Source organism: Notechis scutatus, chromosome 5, assembly GCF_049901735.1.
Source record: "Notechis scutatus isolate UNSWTSFEM ecotype Mainland chromosome 5, rNotScu1.2, whole genome shotgun sequence".
In the NCBI taxonomy this organism is placed as follows: Eukaryota; Metazoa; Chordata; class Lepidosauria; order Squamata; family Elapidae; genus Notechis; species Notechis scutatus.
Window position 1 is genome coordinate 77,843,015 of NC_142013.1, and position 11,542 is coordinate 77,854,556.

General features: G+C 41.6%; 1 protein-coding gene across 1 annotated transcript; it reads left to right on the forward strand.

Annotated features, from left to right (window-relative positions):
* Positions 1 to 5,178: 5,178 nt before the first annotated feature.
* Positions 5,179 to 10,027, forward strand: SLC25A6 (solute carrier family 25 member 6). The gene is made up of 4 exons (XM_026666874.2): positions 5,179 to 5,389; positions 7,519 to 8,005; positions 8,843 to 8,983; positions 9,402 to 10,027. The coding sequence occupies exons 1-4, from the start codon at positions 5,279 to 5,281 to the stop codon at positions 9,557 to 9,559; spliced, it is 897 nt and encodes a 298-aa protein (XP_026522659.1). The 5' UTR covers positions 5,179 to 5,278; the 3' UTR covers positions 9,560 to 10,027.
* Positions 10,028 to 11,542: the final 1,515 nt, after the last annotated feature.

Here is an 11,542-nt window from a genome sequence, read left to right on the forward strand (position 1 = left end):
TCTGCAGAAGCAGTGGGGGAGAATTTTGGCCAGAGCTTTTCCAGAAAGAGGCTTGGATTAAGAGACTGCAGACCTCAGCTGGTGGAGGGAGAAACAAGTGATCCGTGGTAGTGCAGTGATTAGAATGCAGTATTGCAGGCGTTAGGCAGCAGTTCAACTCTCACAGGCTCTCACTGAAGCCAGTAAAATGAGGACCCAGATTTTTGGGGACAATAAGCTGAATCTAAACAGTTTAGAGCAGGGGTGGGCAAACTACGGCCCACGGGACACATCCGGCCCGTTGGTCATTTTAATATGGCCCGCCTCTGAAAAAAAAATATTCCCCTCTGAAAAAAAAATTGGGGCCGGCCAAGAGACCCCGCGCCGCGCAAAAAATTGCACACACAACACGGAGCTGGGCAGCTGCTTCCCTGCTAGCAGGGCCAAGGCCACCGCCCGGGAACGCCCACTGCTTTCCCAAGCCAGGGCTGGGCGGTGGCGTGTGCCCTGCACTGCCTGGCCCGCCTGCAGCGTGCTTCTCAGCTGGTCTCCTCCTCCTCGGCCATACAGAACAAACAGGCAGAGAAGGAGGAGACCAGCCGGCTGGTTGGGGAAGCTTTCTGCGCCGAAAGAGGCAGCTACTAATCTCCGGCTTTGCTCCGCTTCTCCAATGGTCCGGCACCACCCTGTTCTTCTTGTGCTGCAAAAGAGGCGGCTAATGATCTCGGCTCCACTCTGCTTCTCAACATCCGGCGCCACCCTGTTCTGTGTCAGGCCCAGCAAGTCCGAGCAGCCGGCGCACAGAACAGGCAGTGCCGGATGTTGGAGAAGCAGAGTGAGCCGAGATCATGCCGCCTCTTTGCAGCACAAGAAGCTCCCCCAACTGGCCAGGTGCTCTCCTCCTTCTCTGCCTCCTTCTCTGCCTCTCCCCTCTTGCTCCTCACAGTTGCCCTGAGCTGGTGCGGTTCTTTACTTGGGCAGCCAGGCGCCCGCAGCAGCAACAGGCAGTTCTGCCCGGGCTCTGCTCAGGTGTCCGGCTGGGGCTGTCAGGAGTTGCTACCGCCCGGCGCAGCTCACGCGGCTCCAGTCCCGTTGCCTTGGGAAGGAAAGGCAAAACCAGGAGCCGCTGAGCCTGAACCTCCGGTGCCGCTGCTGCTGTTGCAAAGCACCGCCGCAGCTCTTCCTTTTGCCTTTCCCTTCCCGAGGCAACGTGGGACTGGAGCCGCGTGGGAGCCGTGCCGGCAGTAGCAACTCCTGACTCAGGGGCCTCCGAGGGGAGGGGAAGGAGGAGAAGAAGGGGGGAAGGGGCGATTCCCAAAAATCTTGCGCTGACCCGGCCCGTCTGTCAAATTTTAAAAGTGAATGCGGCCCCGAGCCAAAAAGTTTGCCCACCCCTGGTTTAGAGGGTTGTAAAGCACTGTGAAGTAGTATATAAGTCTAAATGCTACCAGGATAGACACATCCTAGAATATCTCTAAGCAAATAAAGGACTGGAATTAGTTGGATCTTGTTATCTCATCTCTGGGTTTGTGCCTGATACATGTTATGACTGGAAAAATGTATTTTTTATTTACAGATTAGGAGCACTAAGACTATAGTGGTTACTATGATTCATTATCCATAGTGACTTCTGAATTAAATACAGATGTGTACAACTTCAGGAACAAATGATTGACTTCAAGCTTACTTAAACATGCCAAGATTCTGAACATATTTTCAAATGAAGGTATTAAACATTCAGATTCTCAGTCTATATTACCAGTTGTTTCTTCAGAATAAAAAACATAACTAATTCACAGGCTACTAAATTAAATACTTTACAATGCCAGCACATAATTCAACAGGCAAAAACATGCAAACTAGAGACAGTTGTGCTATAATTATTCTTTGCCGGGTTACCTAACCTATCAGATTCCAGAATCCACTATTAATCCACTTTGCCCTGAACCTCCCCTGATGGGAGATACATTTTTTGCTATATCGCCAAGAACAGCCAGAGAAGGAAGCAGCTTGCAAGCAGTGCCATTTTTAACTGGACAAAAGTTGTGGTGGAGATGAAGATGGCCTCTGGAGTCTGATTGCTAAGGAGTGCTGTTGAGGATTCTTTCATTTTCATCTCTGGTCAGATAATAAAAGAAAAGCTGGGGAAGTCTAGCCATTATTTCTATATAATGTGCATTTAAAGATTAGTAAACAAGAATATCTGAACAGTGACAATAGCACAGTACTTGGGTACAGGTAGCTATACAGTTAAGACCAGAATTGTGGACATTGAGTGAAGCAGTCATTAAATAAGATGGCCACATGCTTGCTCTCAACAAATGCAATCCCAGCACTCCTTTGTCATTGTTAAATGATCTTGTGAGTTAAGTAGATAAGAGTCTCTGGTAAAGCACAGGATGCCTCGGGGCTGGGAAGAGACCCAAGCTCAGGAATTGAAAATCTTCCCTGCCAAAATCCAAGCAGTATCCAGCTAGAGTGAAGAGACATTCACATCTGGCCTGTGCCAGGATTCCCAAGGCCTACCCACCTGCCAAGGGCACACCATGCTTCTTACTTCACTAAGCTACCTTTCACTCTGCTTTGACTTTGGCTCTCTCTTCTTGGGGGCTGGCTGAAAGAGCTGCTTTTCAAAGGACTTCGGATCCTGTCCAGATTTTCACCTGGTAAGCCTTTTCAGAATTATCCTGGCTAGAACAAAAACACCAGTGGGATTTTGGAAGATTTTGTCAGTTTATTAACAGATAATTCATATTGAATTTATGCCCATTATAAAGAATTCACAGAGTTGTGTGGATAGGACAGGTTATCTGGTTGGTCAAGGTTTTCTTTTTAGATGTAATGCCATAGAAAGTAGAATAGAATTCTGAGTTTATGAAGTGCATTTTCTTGTTTATTTAGGATTGGCATAAAGTCATCAAGAGTCAAGTTTGAAGGCGGCTATATTTCTCTCTTTGAACATGTTTAGTTTACACATTTTCCTGAGGGTGCGAAAAGACTTCCTAACCTATTTTAAGACTGGATCCAAAATCCAATTTGGAACGCCAGACATGATATTATTCGATTAAAATCGAATTCCGATTTTGGGAATCGCCCGGCAACGCGGGCGGTGGGGGGAAGTCTCTTTTGGCCGGCCCGATTTTTTTTTTCAGAGGGGAATATCATGCCTGAACGCTCTGGAAGGCCTGTTTGAGTTGGTCCTGCATCAGAGTGAGAAAACTTAATAATGGAGAAAACACACCTGAAATATGTAGGACAGCCAGTTGATTAGACAGCCATAAAACAGAGTAAATTAAACTGGATTAAGTGCAAGGTTTTGAGTTTCATATCTATAAAAACCATTTTTTAAATGCCCATATGGGCAGTGAACATATAGCTTATATGTATAATCTAGGAAAAACATAGTTTGTCTATGCAAAAAAAGTCATTACAAAACAATTAGATCAAGAATCAAACTTGTTATAAGTCTTCTCGGATGTTTCCAATGTTTAATTTTTCAGCATGTACATAGCTCAAATAAAAGGGAATACAAATTAACATTTAGCCAATAATACATGAAAATTTGAGGCCATTAACAACCCTACTCTGTAGTCTAGTCACATGGTAAGATCAGTTACACCACCGAAGGAAGCATCACAACATTAAGTACCAATGAGCCAAATTTCTCTTTAATCACTCTAAAGACTTGACTTGTGATTTGTACAAATAATAAAATCAAATAATTGTGATGAAGTACAGGTAGTCCTCAAGTTATAAGTTTGTTTAGTGACTATTTGAAGTTACAAAGGCACTGAAAAAGATGACTTACGACCATTTTTTACACTTGCAATCGTTAAGCATCCCCATGGTTACATGATCAAAATTCAGACCCTTGGCAACTGGCTTAATATTTATGATAGTTGCAGGGTCATATGTTCCCTTTTTACAACCCAAGCCAAGTCAATGGGGAAGCAGATTCACTTAACTGTGTTACCAACTTAACAGTTATAAAATGGGGGAAAACTCACTTAACTGTCTTGTTTAGCATCAGAAATTGGTTGTAAGTCAAGAACTATCTGTAGATCGTTTAGGTTAATTTTACCATGAATTTTACCATGGTAGACAATTTTCAGCGTATTTCAATAAGTGGTCTTACCAAAAAAAACTGGGTTGCAAAAAGTTACTACCATTTGTCTTAATTACCTACGGTATTATTTTCCAGCCTTGAAATCTGTTTTCAACAGGTAAACACTTATTTTAAATTGAAGACAAAGTTAAAGATGAAACTATGTTATGGTTTCAATAAATTTAAGACTTTAAACATTGGGATTCCCTTCTAATTCTTCAGCAAAACTTTGGTGCTCCTCCAGTTCCAAAATTCTTTTTGAAGAAATTGCGGATTAATTTTATTCACCAAAGGCTAAATCCTGGTAGGGGGATTTAGTATTAATTCAACCTATGGCTCTCCTGAACACTGCATTAAGATAGCACAGGAGAAAGATAAGGAAAATAAGATAAATAGGAATGATTTCTGTAAATATTACTGAATGTTTGAACTGTCCCAGTTGATGGAGAAAACAAATTCACTATCAGAGTAGAAATATATCTATGTAGCAACTAATAGCTACAAGGTAAAAAGAAAATAACCAATATTTGCAGGACTTTACAATGGACCGCAGTGGCTCACAAGCAGTACTGTAACGTTGTCACATTCCGTTACTCTTGCTATTATCCACTTTATTATTTGAGGGTTGCCTTGGGGCATAAATAACAGCAAGCAATCTAAGGATCAGCTCAGTAACTGACTCAAATCGAAGGGATCATAATGAAACCGTTAGCGGGATGACTTCAGAATCGGTTTCGATTGTAGTCACGGGATATCAAAGGCTGACCTGGAAAGCAAACCCGAATGCATCCAATGTACCGTTAAAAATAAATTAGCCGCCGCCGCTACTCGTAATGTCGCCGCAGGCGGCAAGTCTCTGGAGCTGCTTCCCGCCACCCTCCCGGATTATCTCGGCCGGGGAAAGGCGCCTCGGCTTGCCTTCCACGTGGCTCAAAATCCTCGGCTTCCTCCCGGGAATGCCTGGGGTGGAGCAGGACCGTAGAGAAACGCAGCCGGCCGGCACAGCCCGCCTCTCCTCGTCGGGCCCGCCAATGGCGCCCAGCGGGCGGAGCTTCCCTAACCGGCCATTTAGCTCCCGAACAGAGGCAGCCCTTCCCTTTCGCTGTCTTGCGCTGCGGCCGCAACGACAGAGCGCCCCGTTTCCCAGCCCCTCCCTTCGGTACCACCCGGCGGCTCCGATCTACTACTGCGGCCATGGCAGAGCAGGCCATCTCTTTCGCCAAGGACTTCCTCGCGGGCGGCGTCGCTGCGGCCATCAGCAAAACGGCGGTGGCTCCCATCGAGCGGGTCAAGCTCTTGCTTCAGGTCAGCCCGCCGAGCGCGTGGCGGGCGGGGGGAAGGGGAGAAGCTCTCGGGAGGGAGGGGGAGAACCTCCGTCCCTCCACGACCGTCGGCTATATGGAGCTCGCAGCGGCTCTGCTGTGGGGACAATGGGGGGGCGGGCACCGCTCGCTCCGCGTGGCGGGCACTGTCAAACCAGTTCCCTTCCTGGAGACTTTGAGGAAGTAGCCGGGACGGTTGGAAAACGGGTAGAGGAATCCAGGAGGGGAAGACGTCGACTCGCGTTCGCATCCCTCCCCTGCTCGGTTTCCCGCTAGCTCTCCTTTGAGTCGGAAGAAAGGGCGGGAACAAGAGAAGAGGTCGAACGAAGGAAAGTGAGAACCGGCCGCCATTTTTCTTCCGGCGACGTGTCTTTGATTGACAGGGCGGCGGGCGTATAGGTCCCGAGTAAACGGGGAGAGGATGCGGTGGGGCTTTCTCCTCTTCTATCTCGCGTGACTTGGCAGAAGCGCAAGGCTCTGCGGAGTCGGCGAGAGGAGTGACGTTTCTAATGCGGCGGTTGGATTAGCCCCGCCCCTTCGCTGCTTAGACTTTGGTTTCGGTGCCTGCTGGTCTCCGACTTGTATCTTTAAATGCTGTTATTTCCCGGTTAGGAGAGCAGAGGAAGTATGTGAGCCATAGGAAATTACAGCTATCCTCTTTCGCAGCCCATTCTTTTTTCTTGTTTACTAAGCCCACACATCGTTCCATGCAGTTTATCACTTTGAATTTATTGAGTTTGTATGGCTGCATATTCAGCAGGCGAATATGAACTGCTTCCAAGGGTCAAATACGAATGAAAAAGGATAAAATAATAAAACAATAAAATATTCTGAGTATTTTTGCAACCTGCATCAACAGGAGAATCATACATTCCTAGACCAGTGGTGGCTAACCTTTTTGGGCTCCTGTGCCAAAAATTATGTGCACGCTTGCATGCCAGCACCCAGAAGGCAATGCATGCACTCCCCCAAGGCCCCTGTGCATGTGCACACAATCCCCCCCTGCCATCCCCTTACTTGCACTGTGCCTCACAGCTGATTTTCGGCTGGTTTGAGGCCTTTTTCAGCCTCCCAGAGGCTTGAAAAAAGCCTCTGCAGGCCTAATAATAGGCCTGTTTTGTCATTTACGGTATTACAGGAAGTGATGAAACGGACCTATTATTCGGCCTGCAGAGGCTTTTTTCAAGCCTGTGGGAGGCTGAAAAAGGCCTCAAACCAGCTGAAAAGTCAGCTGTGAGGTGCGTGCATGCACAGTGAGGTAAGTTTGCCTGTAGCTTGCGTACTGGCACAAATGGCTCTGCATGCCACCTGTGGCACACATGCCACAGGTTTGCCATCATGGTCCTAGACTCTAGAAATGCATTTCAAAATTGAAATCAGGTAAATTTATTTAGATGTTGGTGTCTTTTAAAAATTCTTAAGGGAGGAATGTGCAGAGAAATTTTTAAGGGATTTGGAAAACATCTGTCCTGAAATCTTGGAAAACATTGACAGTATCAATAGCAATGGACTAGGTAGATCAATGGTTTCATTTGCTATATGGCAGCTTACTATGTGTTACTACAAAGTTACAGTTGCAAAGTTTATGGTTACTACAAAGATATTAAAATGTGACAATAGTTTTCCCAAGCAGCAATACTTCCCTAAACTCATAATGCTCCTACTCTGACCTTTTAGATTCTTGTTATGTACAGCTTCTGTCTTAATATTGTTAGTCTTTTCTCATACACACCTACATATACTTAAAGTTTTTTAATTGACTACCCTATCATTATTATTGTCTATGATTGTGATACATTTTGCTTTGATAAAATGTTAGGTAGGAATAACTTCCATCTTTGTAGTTGACCATTGTAGATTTGAGGCAAGCTTGCCTGTTCCCATTATTTTCCAAGGGAGTGTCTTTAAAAATATTACTTTTGATATAAAGTTCAAATTCTGCATTTTTGTATTGTGAAAACAATAGATGTTCATTTAAGGTTGTATATAGTCCTTTTAATATTTATAATGTGTATACAGAACACACTATAATAAATGTAATTTCATGTTATTAAAATGCTTCAGAAACAAAAACACATCTAATTCAGAGTTATTATAAAACTTTTCTTACAGGTGCAACATGCAAGTAGGCAAATTGCTGTTGATCAACAATACAAAGGAATCATTGATTGTGTAGTCCGCATTCCCAAAGAGCAAGGAATATTGTCCTTCTGGCGTGGAAATTTAGCCAATGTTATTAGATACTTCCCAACTCAGGCACTCAACTTTGCCTTCAAGGATAAGTATAAGCAAGTGTTTTTAGGAGGAGTAGACAAGCACACACAGTTCTGGAGATATTTTGCTGGTAACCTGGCCTCAGGTGGTGCAGCTGGAGCTACCTCCCTCTGTTTTGTCTATCCTTTGGATTTTGCGAGAACCCGCTTGGCAGCTGATGTTGGAAAAGCTGGTGCTGACAGAGAATTCACAGGTCTGGGAAATTGCCTCATCAAAATCTTCAGGTCTGATGGCCTGCGTGGCTTATATCAAGGCTTCAATGTCTCTGTCCAGGGCATAATCATCTATAGAGCTGCTTATTTTGGAATCTATGATACAGCAAAAGGTAAGTAAAATATTCAGGCTGATCTTTGAAATGTTGTTTCTGATTGGTAAAGGTTTATAGTTGCTAGTCGCTAGACTCAATTGCTAAAACATTATCAATTCTGTGGAATGATGTTTGGAAAGACCTTTTACATTTCAGTGGGCTAAGGTATAGGAAATGAAAGAAAGGGGGGGAAAGAAGACCAAGACCCAGAAGGGTAATGGGGATTTGTATTCAAAGAAAAAAGTTGAATGATAGCAGTAGATTATTTGAATGCTTGCATTTAGAGAAGTACATCTACTTTGGGCAGTATTTAATATCTCTTTTTATAAAATGTATCCACAATTCTGCTTAAACAAAGTTACATTTTCATAGCTATTTTATTTGACATAGAAGGCATAGAATTCAAAGATAAAGATAAATAAAAATAGTTAAAATATTCTATTGAACTGAAGAAATCTTGGAGTTCTCTGAATTTGGTAACATCATCAGTATTTATTAATGGTACTGACAATGTTACTGAATTGAATAATGAAACATCTGCAAGCACACATGTTTGGGGGGCACCAAGGACTCCACAGCTCAACCTTATTCTCTTCTACGTTTTATTAAGGTTAAAAAATGCCTGCTTAAAGAAAGTCTCGTTATCTTTCCTGAAAGCGGAAAGAATAAGACTAAACATGATTTTACCATTACTGCTAACTGTAATTGATGTGGGATGACACAACAGTCATTGTGTTGTAAATAAAATAATTGATATTGATCTTACTTTACATACCTTTGGACACTCTTAAACAATGCTTCCAAATCTTAATGCAAAGCAGTCTATATTTTCATGAGAACTTTGTTACATTACAGGTATGTTGCCAGATCCTAGGAATACTCATATTGTGATAAGCTGGATGATTGCACAAACAGTGACTTCAGTAGCTGGCGTGATCTCCTATCCCTTTGACACCGTGCGACGTCGAATGATGATGCAATCTGGGCGTAAAGCAGGTAAATAGAACTTGCTTATAAACTTTGGAGCAGAATGGGGGCTTTTTCCATTCATGCATTGTGTGCTCTGTTTAAATATAAAACCTTGCAACCTCATTCACAGTGGATGTTATTGGTTAAGACTTAAGTATGTATTAAGTCATTCAGCCCTAGCAGCTTGACAATCATGTCAGTTGAATTGCACTACAGATGCGCTGCATTCCGGTAAGGGAATTGTACTTTTGGTCCACTATTAAAAATAAATATTGCCTAGCTGAGAGATTTCTCCCCCACAACCTCCTATAATAAATGAATGTAACGGAACTATTTGGTGGATATGTTACTGAAACTATGAATTCTGGGTAGCTTCCTTATATCTTGTGATCTTGCTATGTTTGTACCTAAGTAATTCAAAAGAATCAATTTATTTTCCCCACAGCTGACATTATGTACTCTGGAACAATTGACTGTTGGAAAAAAATTGCAAGAGATGAAGGTGGAAAGGCTTTCTTCAAAGGCGCATTGTCTAATGTTCTTCGAGGCATGGGTGGTGCATTTGTGCTTGTGTTGTATGATGAGTTAAAGAAAGTCATTTAAACAAAATTTTATTAGAAATGTAAGTTAAATTGACAGATCATGTAGAATAACTTGCCATTATGGACCACTGACTTAAAAAAATTCCTACTCAGTCTTATTTATCGGGGCCAGATCATGTTTAAGAAGGACTAGAAACTGCCTTCAGTGAACTGATGTACATTACACAGGCATCAGAACAGACTGTCCACTTCATTGGATTTGTCTTGTCTTTGGTGTTGGTTATAGTAGCTACAGTTCAGGGTCCAAGGAAGCTGATCTGCTTTTGTCTGAAGATCAGCTAAAAGTTTCAAGTCCTGTCTTAAAAGGACCATAAAAACCATGTTTTGAAAAATGAAAAATATTCATTTAGCCAATCTTGTTTTTCCACTTGTACTTAAGCACTATGTACTGTTTTTGCACAGCTGAACATCTAGCATTTGTGTTCTCCAATTTGGGGCATTCTGTGAACAATAAACATAATTAACTATGTGTCAAATGTATGACTACTACATCTTGGGTTTTAGGGCCAGCCTCACCATGCAGTAAGATGTGGTTTACTGACCTTCGGCAGCATTTATGCATGTGCATATCCACCTGCACAAAAAGGGGGAGTGGGACAAAGTAAGGAAATAACAAGTACGACAAGACATTTTAAAATGCTATCCTGTGGTGTGTGTGGGGGGAGAATATTGTAGTTGGATTATTAGACATAATCACTAGATTTAAAGGCTCTTTAAATAAGATATGTTCATATAGGCCTTCAGAAGTGTTCATCATGCTTTTGTGAAAATGGTAAAATAGTTTGAAATAGCAACACATTGTGAATATGGGAAAAACATAGCTTGAAAATAGTAATGCAATGGTTAAGCTGTGTGCATATAGGGATGCTAATTATTACAGATCACCTAAGAATAAGTAGAAAGAGCTATGGGAAAATGTCATGTACATGCTTTGTAAACTAGCACATGTATGTGGCATTAGATAAAACACCTGTATGGGTCTTTGATTATTTGAAGAAAGATGTCTTACTCATGTTCCCACATGGCATTTGTATGCTTTTACACTGTGCTAATGAAAAACAAGTAGCTATTAGAAGTGTTTTTATTGATATTGATGTTTAGAGTATTGAATAAAAAAATAAATACGGTATCAGAAAAAATTAGTAGAATTTTCTACTAATTTAGATTAGTAGGTTTAAAGGATGATGGTACAATGAGAGAATTTGACTTTCCAGTTCCAGAATTTGCAAAAAAAAAAAAAAAAAAGTGAGGAGAGACATATTGCAGCAGATGTGTATTATCTAGTATTATTTTGAATGGTTCTTTTTTTTTACTTTATTGTATTTCTCCTATATACTTGTGGATAAGCACATCTATTAATAAGCCAAACCCAATTTTGAGGTGTGTTTTGGGACCCAAGATAATTACTGTATACGATATTGGTCATTATCAGAAAAAGTTATACAGCCATTAAACTGTGACATATAACAAAATTAGAAGTAAAAATGGGCCTGAAAAATTGAATTAAAAACTGACCAAATTGCTCAAAAAGTCCTTTGCGGAGATTGACAGATAAGCACACTGACAATCTGTTGTTGCAGCTAAAGTAGTTTTCATTCCAGAATTATATAATTATGTCTTGCAATGCTTTCATAATGTATCATTTGTGTCCAATTGGTAAGTGAAGTCATATGAACAGTTTTGACTTTCAGTCAAAAATGTGATAGTAGACTTTGTTGGGCAATATGTTGAAATGTATCTCCATTAACAAGGCAATTGGCAGTTGATTTTTACTAAATATTTTAAATATTAAGTAATTTTTTGCTATTCAATAGTAAAAAAGGTCTTCATTGATTTATAAAAACAATATATACAGCCTCATCCCAAAAGTTATTAAATATATCTAGTTCATCAACTCCATCATATAAAAGTGTAGTCAAGAGGCTCTGAAAAGTTCAATAAAATCAAGAAAAGAGCAGCCAAAAATGTGTTAATATAAAAATGG

Coding starts and splice junctions, on each gene's coding strand:
- SLC25A6 (XM_026666874.2), top strand. CDS start 5,279: ATGGCAGAGCAGGCCATCTCTTTCGCCAAGGACTTCCTCGCGGGCGGC. Junction 5,390..7,518: donor GGGTCAAGCTCTTGCTTCAG/GTCAGCCCGCCG, acceptor CTTTTCTTACAG/GTGCAACATGCAAGTAGGCA. Junction 8,006..8,842: donor AATCTATGATACAGCAAAAG/GTAAGTAAAATA, acceptor GTTACATTACAG/GTATGTTGCCAGATCCTAGG.